Genomic DNA, 15850 nt, shown 5'->3' with positions numbered 1-15850 from the left:
AGTGACTAATTTAGCCCTACGCCACCAACCGTCAAATCAAATCTTCTATTGGTACTTACTGAGGGCTCACCTGGGCTCCATGGGGTTTGGGATAAATCCAGAGCTGGAGAGGGCCCTGAGTCGGAGATGTGACAGGCCCCGGGACACACTGGTCCCATCGACAGTCCCAGCACTGCCCAAAAGGCAGGCCTGGCTGTGGACGTGTGACAGCCTCACTCAGACATAGCCCGAGCCCCAGGCCCCAAGCCCCAGTCCATGGGTGGGCACACTTAGGGGAACACTGGTGTCTACCCTGGGGTCTAACCCCAAAACTGCCAAGTCTCCAGAGGCTGAAAATTGGCATTCACAGCCTTCAGTTTCCAGAAGGCAACAGCCCACTACTGGCAGGGTCTGCTCTATGATTCACATGTGTAAGATGCCTTTTGAAAAACTGAAAGCCCCGCCCGTGTGAGAACATTACATGAGGTGACAGAAAGAAAGGGGAACTCTTATAGGTCACTGGAAGCCCCTTGATATGGGAGTCTTCTAGAAGATGATCGGTATAATTGCTCCAAATTCCACGCCAGTGACTTAGTATTACATTATAATTAGGTGCAATCTGTCTGCCTGTTTCATTTCCGCTCTGCAGAGGGTAATAACCAATTTCCATGCCCCTTGTGAAAAGTTAGCAAGGAAGGGTTTCCCCGTGCAAGTTCCGGCCTCTGATTGGCAAGTCAGCTGAGCACCAGCATGACGGAGGTGTGAGAAGTAAAATGGAGGAGGCCTGGAGACCAAGGCTGCTGGGTGGGCCCTGGGATGCCAGCAGGGCCAGGAGTAGGTGAAATAAGGAAGGTATCTAGAGTGCAAAATACAAGAGGACACTCATTCCCAGCACTTGCAGGTGTAAGGGGGCTGTGACAGCGAGTGCCCCCTGAAATAACGTACCCCAGGCCCCTACCTGCCTCACTCCAGACCTGGCCGCGGCCACTAGTCTCTGCTCTCACATCTCACTGATCTCTATGACTGGGAACCTGCGGCTCCTACGTGGCTCTGCTCTGCAGTCCCCAGTCATACATCTCCTCAGAATCCAAGTGCCACCTGGAGTCCTGGCAAGGGAAGGGCTAACCACTTGCCTGCCAGTATCCAACACAGGGGAAAGCCAACCCTGAAGGGAAAACCAAGAAGACATCGCGATGAGCATGGTGACCAACCTGCTGCGTGGCCTTGGGAAACCTGCACGTTACCCCTGGGCCTCTGTTTTCTGATCCATGAGTGGGAAGATTAGGGTATTCCATCATTAAGGGGTCTTCTGCTTTGACTTCTATGGCCACTGCCAGCCTGTCCAGTCTGCGTGCATTAGGTTACTATGATTCTTTTCCAGGGGAAGCAGGGTCTATTGTGTGCAGGTCCCCAAGAGCATATGCAAGCTCACAGGAACTTGTAGGGGAACACACCTCACAGGAACTGACAGCCCCCCACGCGGCCCTAGGCTGGGGAGGAGAGAACCAGGCAGCCGGATGCTAATCGCATGGATTCCCTTTATTGAACTGTACTAGTTACTGCAGTCAGATTAAGTCACATTTAAAAGCAGACCATCCAGTTGCACTGAAACCGATTATATTCATTACATAGTTTTAATCACTGTCCGGTGAACTGGCAAATCCAATCAAAGCATTAGTCTTTAATTAAAAAATTAAAAGGAAATATTCAGACAATAGCCAAGCAATCACATCACGATGCACAATTACCTAGAATTGCAATTAAAAAGTAGTTAACCGAAGGGGGAGAAAGAAAACAAGAAAGAAAAAAAAAGAAGCAAAGAAAAAAAATCACACTAATTCTTTTTTAAAAACTATCAATATAATACATGAAGGAACAAAGGACAATAGCCTTAAAAAGCGGGTTTCTCTAACTCTAGAAATGTAGTCTGCGGCGGAAACTCTAAAAGCACACTAGCTGTAGCAGGACAATAAAAAATACTGAGCGTGGAATACTTTTAATCTCTGCCATTAATATTCATTTCCAGCTGCTTATAATAGCAGCGCCTCATGGCCAAATCATTAGAGTTTTACATCTGGGTTGCAAATGACACTTTGATTGGATGTAATGTTCAAATGGCCCTCCCCACGGCGTCTCCGGCAAGCCTTCTGCGGAGAGGTGTCCTGTTGAGCGATCCCTCACTGTGCGTGCTGGCTCATCGTGTGGTTCTGCAAAGGCGAAGAAAGGAGACACACATGAAGGAGAAGAATGGAGAGCATGCTCGTCCCTCCCACTCAGTGCATTTACGCCGGGAGCCGCAGAAAAGCGTCTCGATTATAACAAAACAAAATGCAACAAGGAAAAAGTGCTCCAGGGACGCAGCTGCCAAGACGCCACGTTGATTTGGGGCTTGGGGATAGGTTCCTGTTACTGCCAACTTGGACTCCCTATATGTTGTTTTTTGGCTTTTTGTTTTTGTTTTTTTTAAAGACCATTCAGGTCTTACCAGGGGGACTGGTTAGGTGAAGGGAAAGGGGAAATGCCGGGGAGGAGGCAGGAATTAAAAACATCCCTGTTCACCTCTCCATCTCCCTTTTCCTCTAATGATGAGGAGGAAACTCTGATAGCCTGCAGGCTGCCCTTGCATCCCCCTCTCAGTCCTCCCCGTAGCTGCTCCGAGCCTAGCAGAGGGAGACAGCAGATGTGCTGTGCAGCTCTCCGGCCAAGAAACACCCGAGCGGGCACAGGCGTGCTGGGGCAGTGGGCGGCAGTGGTGCCTGCGGCCCAGGCAGGGGATGGGTCACCTGGCAGGAGGACACGGGAGGAGCCTCTGTTGCTGGGCTCCGGGAGCCTGCCTGCTTGGTCGCATGGCAATGGCCCAACCAGAGACAGGGACTCAGTGCAGTTTGGCCGAACGCACCTTGGAATCCAGGGCCCAGGTAGGACCCTGTGGCCCAATGTTTCCCTCTCATTACAGCCAATGGCATTTCCTCCCCCTGCTAGCCAGAGGGGGCCAGCAGGGTTGATCTGTTTCACAGGAGCCAGCAGCCTGGGACTGGGGGTGGGATTTGGCATCTGAAAGCCCAGTCTTTTTGTTTCTTTTCAGTGGTTCGTGTTCCAAATTTAGACCCATTTCATCAAAGCCTTAGGTGGTGCTCCACCTCATGACACCTGGAGAAAGGAGGCAACATCCACCAGGGGCAGAGTGGCCCTGTCTGGGGCCACACAGGACCCTAGATCCCCGGGAGAGGCTCCTTCTGGGCGCCCTCCAGGGCCCGGCGACTCCTGCAGCTGTGCCGCTGACCACCAGGGGTCAGCAGAGGCGCCGCGTCTCTCCCGGGCTCGGGTCCGCGGCGAGGGCGATCAGGGTATGCCAGCAGCCTCGTCCGGAGGCCAGGGCCGGGGCCGAGACGGGCCACTCCTGCTCCCCGGAGCTGGGCCCCCCGCAGCCCCTTCCCATGACGGGCACTGCGAAGGCTGCGGCCCCCGTGGTGATGTCACCGACGCTTCCTGCGAGCTCCGGGCCGGGAAGAGGCAGCCAGCGCCTGCCTCCCAGCAGATGCCCGCAGCGCCAAGCGCCAGCGACAGCCTCGTGCTCGTGCGGGCCAGGCAGGCGCACGGCCGGGGCTTGGCGGGCATGCGTGCTCTGTGCCGTGGCAGGCACCACTGTTTCAATCCTCACAACAGCCTTGCGAGGTAGGGCGTCTTAAGATGAAGACATTGAGGCTTAGGAAGGCAAAAATTACAGGCCCAAGGTCACCCAGGTTGGAAGCGCCGTGCACTGAACCAGACGGCTGGAATCCACGAGAGCAAGGGGCTTTTCAGGGGAGCCAGGCTTCCCAGAGCCTGCACCCCATGGGCACCGCGGTCGGCAGATCACCAGCATTCTGCACCAGACACAGCGCCACCTCTGCTGGCCGGGCCTGACACCTCGGTCGGGGGTGTCAGGGACCCAGAGGCACCAGGCAGGTTGTCTGAGGCCACAGATGGGATGCCGGCGGTTTCCATGGGAACCCACACCCTCCAGCCGAGGCACCTCTCCCTGTACTTGTGCAGGGACAGCCAGCTAGTCCTGTGGGGAGCCGAATCCACACTCCGCAGCCATCCTCCTGCTAGCTTCAAGCCTCTGCTGACTCAGTTCCCGCCTCCCTTCTCCTCCCTCCCAACCAAGCCACTCTCAGAGTCCTCTAGGCATATGGAAACTTCCCCTCCCTGCAGACCTCTCCAGGCATCTGCAGCCCACCTCCCACACAGCCACACAACTCTCATGAGCTAGACTGACCTCCTCTGCTGAGCTGCACACAGGGTGGTGGCAATTCCTTTCTCAGGACCCAGGGCTGGGCATGCACTGTCTTGACCATATCCCTGGGCCTCCAATCCCCAGCAGGCACAGCTGCCCAGAAGCAACTTGGAGATTGGCACTTTCGCACCCTGCCAACCGCCAGTCAAAAGCTCCTGCTATCTTGGTGTGGCTGGGTCATTCTTTATTAGGGGAAGGAAAGGGAGGAGGAAGAGAGGTAACATGATGAAGGGAGACATGGACAGCTCTTTCTTGTCCTCAAAGTATGGTTCCTAGGGCCTAGCACAAAGGAGACACTCAGGCAGTATTTGTGAATGAATCAACGGAAGGAAAATGAATGAATGTATGGGTAGGATGTGGATATGTGGAAAGGGGAGAGGACACTCCAAGAGGAAAGAACAGGAGAGATGGAGGTGTGGAGCCTAGAATCCAAGTGGCAGATGCATGCACAGGTCCCAGCATAGAAGTCACAGGAAGGCTGGTGGGCACATGGCCTATGGACAGTGGAGGCCCTGAGTACCAATAAACATGGACTTTGTTTCACAGACCACAGAAAACCAGACATGATATTCGACCTCCACAAAATCCCCAAGGACCACCCACTACCAACATGGGCACAGGTGGTGTCTAGGATCTCTGGAGAATGAAGCAGCCTGTTGCCAGGATGCCAAGAACAGGGTCAGTGTGAAACACATGGTCCACACTGGCTCACCAGGGCACTGCTGGTGCAGATGTGCTGAAGGCTGGAACCCACGCTTGGGACCACTGGTGAGGAAAACTCCAGAAAGCCTATGCCATGGCTAAGCCACAGTGTGCCTGCGCACTTAAATAGCAGTAGCAGGGGGCTCTGAGGTTAGACTCAAGAAAGAACTTCCTCCTAGAGGGTTCAGAGACAGAAGGATAAAACTTCCTTCCCTGAAGTTTTGTGACAGGAACAAAAGCCCAGGATGTCACAGCAGATGGAAATGTCAAAACTTGATGCCCCAAGGGGATCAGGCACCAGAATTCACTCAGCAATACGTTATTAAGCACCTGCTGGATGCTCTGCTCTGTGCTGGCACAGTGAGGGGGAGGGCAAGACACCAGCTGGGCCCACTCCTCGAGAGGCCTGATTTAGAGAGGCTAGACACAGACACCCAAACATTTGTGGGATTAATGGTGCAGCTGGCAGCTCAGCTAGGGAACTGGTCAAGGCCACCCGATCAGTTTGTGTGATGGTGGTGGGGGGCACAGAGGTACCCAGGTGCTCAGCCAAGGAGGGCACCAGCTCCTCCATAGGCCAAGGGCAGCATCTCAACAGGCGGAGGGGGTGGTGGGACCCCTGTCCCCAAGACTCACCAGTCACCCAACACCAGGACACAGAGCAGCTCTGGACAGCCACTGCAATCAGCACAGTTCAACAACCCTGAAAGAACCCGCGGTCGGTCCCCTACAGCTAGAAGCTGTGGTTTGAGGAATGTGGGGAGGTTCAGCAAACCTTCTTAAAGAGTTCTTTCCATCTAGCATAGTTCTCACAAGGGCATTCTGCCTTAATGTCTCTTTCTCTGTTTATGCCTGTGCTATATTTAGCCCCTTTAGAGAAGGAAGAAAATCATTTTTTAAAGATGCTACCCACCCCACAGATGAACACTTCCCACCACCATAAAGGCTGGGGGTGGAGACAGGGGCCCAGGGAAGGACTAGAAAATGCCTAGAGGGAGGCCTGGCATCCACTCGGCCTCGCTGCCTGCCAGGGAGACACAGGTGTGGGCCAAGAAGCAGGTGAGAAAAATAAAACGGGAGAGCAGGAGGGGGTGGGTAGCAATGGTTTGCAGCCTCGATCCATCCACTCGGCAGAGCTTGTGGGCTCTCCTGGATGGAGGTGTCTGGTACAGCCTGTTTGGGGAGCCTCTGCCTGGCACACGGGGCCAGGGACACAAGACAGTGGTGGCCAAGGGGATGGCATGGGCCTGGGCACAGAAACCTGTGTGCCGCCTATGCTGAGGGCAGGCCTACTCTGGGTCTTGTTGAGACCCACAAAAAGAGCCCTCTCTGTGCAAATCATCAGCAGAGCACTCAGGAACTGGTTCCCTGACACACCCTCAGCCTCTGGAGGGAAAGAAGCCCAGCATTCATTTACATGGTTGCTCACTCATTCATTCATCTTTGAGCCAATGAGCCACTATGCTTGTGGCTGGGAATTCAGCAGCAAAATGATCCTGATCCTGAACCCAATCCAGGGTAATGCTTTGTGCATGGAAGGAGCAGGACGAAGCACAGAGCCTGGTGGCTGCACTGTCCTTCCTAAAGCACCACCACACACTAGAGTGAATGGGCTCCTTGGAGGTTCAGTTTTGCCCGCCCCAGGAGGGGGCCCTGGCTCAGCGCACCTCCACGCCCAACACAGTCACAAACAGGAACACTGTGTGCCTCTCCCTAGTCTGAAGCCCAGGATTGCTTCTCAAGGTCTTGGCTCCACTCTCTGTTGCTTACACGTGGGACCCTGCCTGGTCTCCCTTTGATACCTACCCATCGCCGTGTCAGGTGGGAGAGACATGAGGGGCTTAAGCATGCCGGCTGCATAAAGCAAAAAGAGCTTCTCCACACACCCTATTAGCTGCCTCTCCTGGCTCTCAGCTACTCTGATGACAGTGTCTGTAAAATCCTAGCACCTTCCCTTGTTCTTAGCAAGTGCCCCATTGCTGCTAGCCACTGCCCTGGTAACCCCAAGGCAGGCAGGAAGCTTTAGTGGGCCAAGATGGGCTACGCCCTGGGTTTGAATCTTGGCTCTGCTACTTACTGGCTGTATGACCTTGGGCAAGTTCCATGACCTCCAGGTTTTGGGGGTGATTAATAACACAGCCCTGTTCCTAAGATGCTGATAGGGCTTGGATGTTTGTCCCCTCCAAATCTCATGTTGAAATGGGATCCCCAGTGTTGGAGGTGGGAGGTGTTTAGGTCATGGGAGAGGATCCCTCATGGACAGCTTGGTGTCCTCCCTACAGCAATGAGTTACCACGAGATCTGCTTGTTAAAAAACATCTGGTGCCTCCATGCAATCTCTCTCCCCATGTGACGCACTGGCTCCCCTTGCCTTCCATCATCATTGGAAGTTTCCTGAGGCCTCACCAGAAACAGACAGCGGCACCTTGCTTCCTGTACAGCCTACAGAACTGTGAGCCAAATAAAACTGTTTTCTTCATAAATTACCCAGCCTCAAGTATTTCTTTATAGCAACACAAAACAGACTAATACACATGCCCTGAGGACTCAGGAGATAATGCCCGCATACGTCCCAGGTCTGGCTACAGTAAATGCTCCACAGATCTCCATAGTGGTGTCTGTGCTGGTCTTCCTGACCCGGCAGGGTGCTCCGTGGCATAAGGACTGTCTTCTGGTCTTCCTGACCCAGCAGGGCTCCATGGCAGAGGGACTGTTTGTCCCTGCCGCTTCTGTGGGACCAGGCACGATTGGGGCTTATAGTGAGGGCCTCATAGAGGGGTACACCTGGACTGACCAGCTGCACCTCTCCCCCTCCCCATCTGGGTGTCCAAAGGGCTGGCAAGGTCTTAAGAACACTCCTGAGATGGCTGAACTTTGGATGGTCCGGTCCATGGAGCAACAGGCGTCATTATCCCCTCCCCACAATCCCCCCTGGCTAGAACCCCTGTACCCACAAATCACTGCTTTCTCCTCCCCACCCTCAGGAACTGAATGCCGTATCTTCGGGGGAGGACAGCCTCAGGGAGACTCCATGGGGGATGGAGTAGGTGTGCACTCATCCATCCATCCACCCACCCATCCATCCATCCACCCATCTATTCATCTATCCATCCATCCATCCGTCCATCCATTTCTTCCACAGACGTTCACTGAATTCCTGTCTGTCAGACCCTGGGCTGGGCACTGAGCACAGACAGGTTAAGAAGCTCCAGCACCCTCCCGTGAGGGGCTCACAGTTTCATGGTGAGGGTGACGACGGCCAAACTCATAGACCCTGAAGACCGTGAAGAGGCAAAAAAGAAGGCTTGGCTCTTCTCTGGAGACTAGGCCGTGGCTCTGGCTTTTGAGTCCTTGAGTCCCTACAGCATATGAAGACACAGGAACACTCAGCCCCCACACCCAGAGCATCCCACTCTGCTTTGCCAGCCCCACCTACAGAACCACCTGGCCCGCACATCACTTCACTATGATTTCCGGTTGGGAAAGAGGTTGAGGCCAATCCCCCTTCTCCCCACTGCCTACCACTGGCCACTCCCTGGCAGGCTCCAGCCACAGTGGCTCTCACAAGGCTGGCTTTACAACTCACTTTCTCCAGGAGCTGAGGCCAAGCCCGAGAATGCGCCTTAACCACTGAGAGATTCCCTTCCCAGGGAAAGAAGTAGCCCTTGAGACTGAGGTGGCAGACATGTTCATGCTCGACAGGGGTGAAGTTGGGTCCCGTTATTTGTTCACTTAGCAAACAAGGCACCTGGCCCTGTACAGTGGATGGAAGACAGCAAGTGAGGCACAATCCTGGCCTTTTAAGGACTAGAGAGAGAGGACTTCCGATAGGAGATGCTTAAGGAAGAAGCTGGCCTTTTAGCTGCCCTTTAAGGACAGCCCAGGTGAGGATTTGCACTGGCTGTATGTGTGCGAGCTCGAAAGATGGCTTTCCAGGCAGAATGAACCACCTGGATAACACCATGAAGGCGGGAATGACACTGAGTGTGATCACCGATAACACTGATCGTGGACTCACTGTGTGCCAGACACCATTCTTAACCTCCACCCATATGAACTCATTTAAGCCTCATGACTGCCCTGTGCATTAAATACTCTCATCATCCCTATTTTACAGATGAGAAAACTGAGGTGCAGAGAGGCCCACGTCCTGCCACTGGTGATGGCAGTGCTGGGTCTGCACCCATGCAGTCTGTCTGCAGAGCCCACTCTTCACCATCGTACTGTTCTGTCTGTGAGATGTGAAAAGTGCAGCATATGTTTGGGGAACAATGAATAATTCAGCTTGGCAGAAGCACAGGGTATGTGCCATGGAGACCAGCCTGGAGAGGAAGGCGGGGGCCTTATTGATGAGGCTCCTTGATGCCAGACGAGGCAGCTTGCCCTTAAATCTGGACCATGGGGAGCCATCGAAGGTATTTGAGCTGTGGAGTTACAGGAGAGGCAAGACACAGGGAGATGCTCATGCCTCCAGTCAAAAAGGTGTGTCAGTAGGGCCTTCTTGCCCATCGTTTCCCTCTGCTCCCATCCCCTGTTCCCTGGAAAACCTTCTCCTTTTCCCCCACACTTTCTTTCTTTCCCTTTGGGGAGGGTATAGATACAGGCAGCCCTGCCTCCCCTATCTGCTGTGTATCACCTGGGCAGCCCCTCTCTGCTTGTAAGCACTTATTTTTAGAAGCATTTGACAATCGTCCAAGGGTCTAAGACGAACAGATGGCCTGTCTTAAAGGCTCATATGTTCACTAGTTTGCACTTCTGACAAACGGTAAGCGTACTCGAGAGCACCCCATAAACAGTGCCGAACGAATACTCAGAACACAATTTAGCTAATGCACGTCATTAAAATTAGGAGTGAGTGATGGCCAAGGTTCCCTCTAAATGCCTGCCCGGTGACGCAGCCACTCCCCCGGGGCCCAGGCTATGACGTGGACACACCCCACTTCTCCCATGGCCCCCACCCATCAAGCCGGGGTTTGCCTCGTTTACTCAGAGGGCAGGGCGAGATTTGCCCGAGTGGGTGTGACACCCATCCCTAGCCTCAGAGTGAAGCTGGTGGCCCACTGGCCTTGGACAAAGCCCTGAGATGTCCTATGGCAGAGGGAGCAGCAGCTTTTCCATGCACGGGATGTGCATGAGATTTTCCGGTCCCTGCCTCCCAGACAGTGAGACAGCCTGTCGTCTGCCACCCCGGAGCAGCAGGAAGTGAGTGTTGCAATGCTCAGCCAGGGAAGCTGCCTCTCATGTGAGAGCCTCAATTCATCTGGAACTCCCGGCCTAGAGGGAGATTCCAACTTCCAAGGAGCAAGGGGATTGGCTTGAGGTGGGGGTTCTGTAGCTTCCTTGCCGAACCAATAGCAGAAGCAGATGCAGCGACCTGTGTCACCTGGGGTGACATTCAAGAAAGAGCCACATCCACACAGCCTGACCCAGACTCCTTTTATTGGCACCAACTGGATCCGGGTTTTCTGTGTTCTCCAGATGCTCTATGGAGGCGAGGCGGGGAGGAGAGTGCCCCCCACTCTCTGTGAACCCCCTCTTGCCAGGACACAAAAGACCAAAGCAGGTGGTTTGGTCAACAATCAGTTCCATGAGCGGGAAACTCTTCTCGCATGTGAAAACGTGGGAGAAAATATTGTGGGGAAGAAGAAAGCCCAATAAACTCCCAAGGGGGCAGGTTCTGTACTGCCGTACTTTGGAAATAAAACCCACCAGGGAATAGATTATTAGGAGGGAACCGAAGTCTTCTATTAGGAACCCAGCCCGTAAACAGGCTCCCATTCAGAGTCACCCAACAAAACAAGGGGACTAATAATATCTGCCTGGAGGGACAGGGACTCAGGGGAACTGCACTTCAGAATGCAAATGGGCCCCGTCAGTCTGTTTGTGAGCAAAGAATCGGGTGAGCGGTGAGACTTTAGATAGCAGCCGTGCAAGGGAAAATGAGAGTTTTATGGCTGTTGTCACAAGCAAAGGAAGATGGAATGCTTCCAGGGCTGCTTATAGACTCGCCCCTCCTCAGCAACAGAGTCCATGCCTGACTCCGAGTCCTGAGTGAATGTGACCCCCCACTACTGCCGCTGTTTCTCCAAAGAAGGTGGGGATACCCAGTGGCTAAGCCCCTTGGAGACAGGGTACCTAGCAGCAGATTCGGGACTGAAAATCGGGGGTCCCAGCAACAGTGTGCCTGGTGACCACAAGTTCACTTCTGTGGTTTTTGGCCCCCTCCTGGGTAGGAATGCTGCACTAGTCTTGTCAACCCGTGGCCATGTGAACTCCATTCTAAGCACAGTAGCCTGCTTGGAACCAGGCCCCCAGGGAACAGCTCATCTCAAATATGAATTAGTACAGTCTCCTGCCCTAAAAGAGCCTGAATTAGACCCCTAAAAGATGGGACTCCAACCTGATGCTGCTGGGCCAGGAATCCAATCAAGTGTACCTCTTGCAAAGCCTTGAGAAGAGCCCATTTTTTACGAAACTCCATAAAAAATGGCACTGGAGCTGGGTGAGTGGCTCCCGCCTGGAATCCCAGCACTTTGGAGGCTGAGGTGGGAGGATCACTTGAAGCCAGGAGTTTGATTCGGTATGGGTGAAACCCCATCTCCACAAAAAAATAAAAAGTAGGTGGGTGTGGTGGTGTGTGCCTGTAGTCCCAGCTACTCGGACGGCTGAGGTGGGAGGATGACTTGAGCCCAAAAGTTTGAGGCTTCAGTGAGCTAAGATCGTGCCAGTGCACTCCAGCCACAGGGTGAGACCCCATCTCAAAAAAAAAAAAAAGGCTATTGGGTGGATGGGTTCTCAAAACCATAAAAGGGTTCACTCTTCTCATCTACTTCAAAGTATACCTGCCGTTCTTAGTGTGGGTCAAAGAAGATCATGCATGTGAAGCAGTTTGGGAAGACGGAAGCACCTGTCAGCAGGGGTACCAACAGTCAGAAAATGTTTATGTCATGAAAAAGAGCAGGTGAATCCCAGGAGATCTGTCTGCAGTGAGCAGGATTCCTTTGACCACATGGAGCTGCATGTGTGGATGCAGGCCTCAAGATTAGGGTGTAGGTGCTGTCAGGTTCACACCGTGGACAAATGCAGCCCAGGCCAGGTGCAAAGCAGTAAGACCCAGTGGGGTCTGTGTCAACCCCAAGAACTCAAACTTTGTCGAGAAGAGGCAGCACTTGTCAGCTCTAGGCAATGACTGCCACATGTGAATATGGGCCCAGTGTTGCTTCTGGTTTTGCAAGAAAACTGGAAATGTAGGTTTTTTTTAAATATAAACTTTCTTATGGGAATACACTGTTGGTGGGAATGCAAATTAGTTTAGACACTGTGGAAAGCAGTCTGCAGATTTTTCAAAGAACTAAGAATTGAACTACTATTCAACCTAGCAATCCCATTACTGCAGATGCATTCAAAGGAAAATAAGCATTCCACCAAAAAGAAACATGAACTCATATGTCCACTGCAACACTATTCACAATAGTGAAGATATGTAACCAACCCAGGTGCCCACCAAGAGTGGGATGGATAAAGAAAATGTGGTGTGTATATATATATATATATCATGGAATACTATGCATCCTTAAAAATGAATAAAATCATGTCCTTTGCAGCAACATGGATGCAGCTAGCAGCCATTATCCTAAGTGAACTAATGCAGAAACAGAAAACCAAATACCACATGTTCTCACTCATAAGTGGGAGTTAAACACTGTGGTGCACACAGACATAAAGTTGGGAGCAACAGAAACTGGGGAATAAAAGAGCTGGGAGGGAGGGAGGGGACAAGGGTTGAAAAACGACCTATGAGGTACTATGCTCACGACCTGGGTGATGGATTTAGTCATACCCCAAACCTCAGCAGCATGCAATATATCCATGTAATTAACCTGCATATGTATTCCCGGAATCTAAAATAAAAGTTGGGGGCAAAAGGAAGTAAAATAAATCCATAAACTTTCTTGATGTTTAAAGCACTATGCAAGTCCACGAAAACATATCTGCAGGTCAAATCTGGCCGTTGGGCCACCAGCTTTAGACCTCTGGGGTTGGTGAGGGCCTCTAGAAGCCCCAGACACCCTGAAGTGAGGTGGGGAGTGGCACCATTAAGCAGCAGATGGCCCAACATTAGTTGAATCCTCACCCAAGGGGCTGGGATGCGGGACTCAGTGTGGTTAAGTTCTGACGAAGAGGGTAAGGGTAGAGGATGAAGTTCTGTTAAGACAGAACTATCCGCATGTCCTGGGTTCTGCTGCCTCATAGTCATGTCCCACCTAGCCAGCCCAAGTGTTTCTGGGTGCGCCAGGTGCTGGCAAACCTGGGAGACCAAAAACTCCCACTTTCCTAGAGCCACCCAGGATGCTCAACACGACTGTCTCGGTGGTTGTCCATGGGCCATCTGGAGACACCAGCATCAGAGTTTGCCACATGACCGCATTCAAGAATCTGGACCATAAGTAACCCCCACACCTTCCTTGCTTCAAAGGACCTGAGAGCCCTCCCTTCCACCCTCCATGGTGTCCCATGGGGAAAAGGAGAGGCCAGGCATGGTATAGGGGCAGCCCCTTGAGGTGCTTACGAAAGCAGCCTGCCAAGGCAGCGTTTCTATTACTGTGCACGCCCCACTCTATATGCATGCACACACACAAATACTCTAGTCACACACACACGCACACCCTCCCCACACACGGATACCCCGCAATCCCATGTGCACACACACAGGTCCCCACAATCCCATGCGCACACGTGCACACACACACATGGATGCCCCACAACCCCATGCACACTCATGGATACCCCACAACCCCATGCAGGTACAGACTCATGGATACCCTCAAATCCCCCCCCACACACACCCCAGTCCTGACACTAACCGTGTACTGCTAAGTGGTTAGAGGCCAGTTACTGTTACTTTGGCCTTCTGCCTCCCCACCCTGTGCGGCTAACCTGCCCCACGTTCACCCTACTGCTGGGTCCCTCCAGCAGCCCCACCTGCCCAGGAAGCGAGGGCCCCTTGAGGGTCCCTTTTCTGGCAAAGGAAAGCTGAGAAAACAACATGAAGCACAGTCTGGGTTGTCTCCTCGAGGAGGCAGAGCTGTAGAAAGGTTTCCGCTTTTTAAACTCCCCGGTGGGTCCCACTCACACCCAGAACACATCCAGACTCTGACAACAGCCCAAATGGCCCTCCATGGTCTGGTTCTTGCTGGCCCACAGCTTCAGTCACCACCTTCTGCCAGCCCCCCAAATACCGCAGCCCAGTACCCCCTCCTCCCCTCAGCAGCACTCCTGCTAATCAGAGTGTCCCCCGCATCCCCTACATCCCGGTTTTCCCGGGGCTTCTCCACATCAGAGCCATCCTCCTGGAGTAGGCTTCCTGTCCGCTGACTACAGACTCCCATTACAGCATCGCTCTGAACCTTGCAGAGGTGTCAACTCTGCACGTCCTGCAACTTGCAGTGATCTGGTTGTTGATGCACCATGGTCAACTGCCCCTCATGACACCATCAGTGCAACAAGACAGGGACCTCATCTCAGCTCTCCATTGTACCCCATTATCTCAAACCCTGTACTTGGTAAAAACTCAACGAATGTTTCTGAAATGATAGCCTGCAAGCTACTGTAGCAAAGCCAAGCCTCCACTGATAGGGTCAAGGGAGAAGAAGAAGAAATACAGTTGCCCCCACTCCACTGTCTTCCCCATAACCCTTGCCTCGGCCATGCCCAGAGCAGGTTATACCTTTTTCTTAAAGCTGGGAGGGATCCTTTGAGGACATTAGGCCAGGTGGAATGAATTATTATATGATTTATCTTGTATGAGGTGTCTAGAACAACCAACTCATAGAGATGGAAAGTGGAACAGTGGCTGCTAGGGGCTGGGAAAAGGGGAAATGGGGAGTTAATGTTTAACAGGAACAGAGTTTCAGATGGAGAAGATGAAAAAGTTCTGGAGGTAGATGGTGGTGATGATCACACAACTGTGTCAGTGTGCTGAATGCCACTGAACCAGCACTTTAAAATGGTTAAGATGGTAAATGTTATGCTACGTGAATTTTTACAATGAAAAACAGGTCAGGCACAGTGGTTCACACCTGTAATCCCAGCACTTTGGGAGGCCAAGCCGGACAGATCACTTAAGGCCATGAGTTCGAGACCAGCCTAGCCAACATGGTGAAACCCCATCCCTACTAAAACAACAAAAAGTAGCTGGGCATGGCAGTGTGTGTCTGTAGTCCCAGCTACTTGGGAAGCTGAGGCAGGAGAATCGTTTGAACCCAGAAGGCGGAGGTTGCAATGAGCTGAGATCGTGCCACTGCACTCTAGCCTGGGTGACAGAGTGAGACTGTCACACACACACAAAAAAAGTGAGCAGGATCTTAGAAGGTAAGAGAGAGGGTTGCTGCACCAATAGCTAAGACACTCAGCGACATTCCTGGCTGGAAGGTGCACAGATCATAGCAGCCTGAGACATCCTCAGCTGGGTGGGAGGGAACCACAGCATACCAGGACAACATGCCACCAGCTGAGCACGAGCAGAGGGGCTTTCTCTGTGCCGCCCGGGCTGGGCCATCCACTATTGTCTACAGTGTGGCTCCCAGTGCCAGCCAGTGGAAGAACAGAAGACCTCAAGAGACTTGTGGAACTGGGAGCTCTTTCCCCTATGGAAAGGCCTCACCTGAGGTCATAGGCCAGTCCAGCCAAGGGGGTCCTGATAGTTTACAAATGCTGCAGGAAGTGTCTGGTTTGCTCTGGCAGGGCAGGTGGAAGGCAGGAAGGTGAGCACAGGGCACATCTACACATGACATATTTTGCCAGGTTGGAAAAATATAAGTGAGAGAAAATTTTTTCTGACTCTGCAAGCCTTTACCACTTTAAATATTTATTCATCAAAATATGATGAGA

General features: G+C 52.6%; 1 protein-coding gene across 1 annotated transcript in view; it reads right to left on the bottom strand.

Moving 5' to 3' along the window:
• Window positions 1–1497: 1497 nt before the first annotated feature.
• ZNF423 (zinc finger protein 423) overlaps window positions 1498–15850 on the bottom strand; it is a 313807-nt gene continuing 299454 nt past the window's right edge. Inside the window, 1 exon segment of the mRNA XM_017885564.1 lies at window positions 1498–2186. Within this exon segment, the coding sequence (XP_017741053.1) occupies window positions 2157–2186 (30 nt within the window). The 3' untranslated portion in view covers window positions 1498–2156.

Source organism: Rhinopithecus bieti, unplaced genomic scaffold, assembly GCF_001698545.2.
Source record: "Rhinopithecus bieti isolate Rb0 unplaced genomic scaffold, ASM169854v2 scaffold_15185, whole genome shotgun sequence".
Classification (NCBI taxonomy): Eukaryota; Metazoa; Chordata; class Mammalia; order Primates; family Cercopithecidae; genus Rhinopithecus; species Rhinopithecus bieti.
This window is presented reverse-complemented; position numbering and strand designations above follow the sequence as displayed.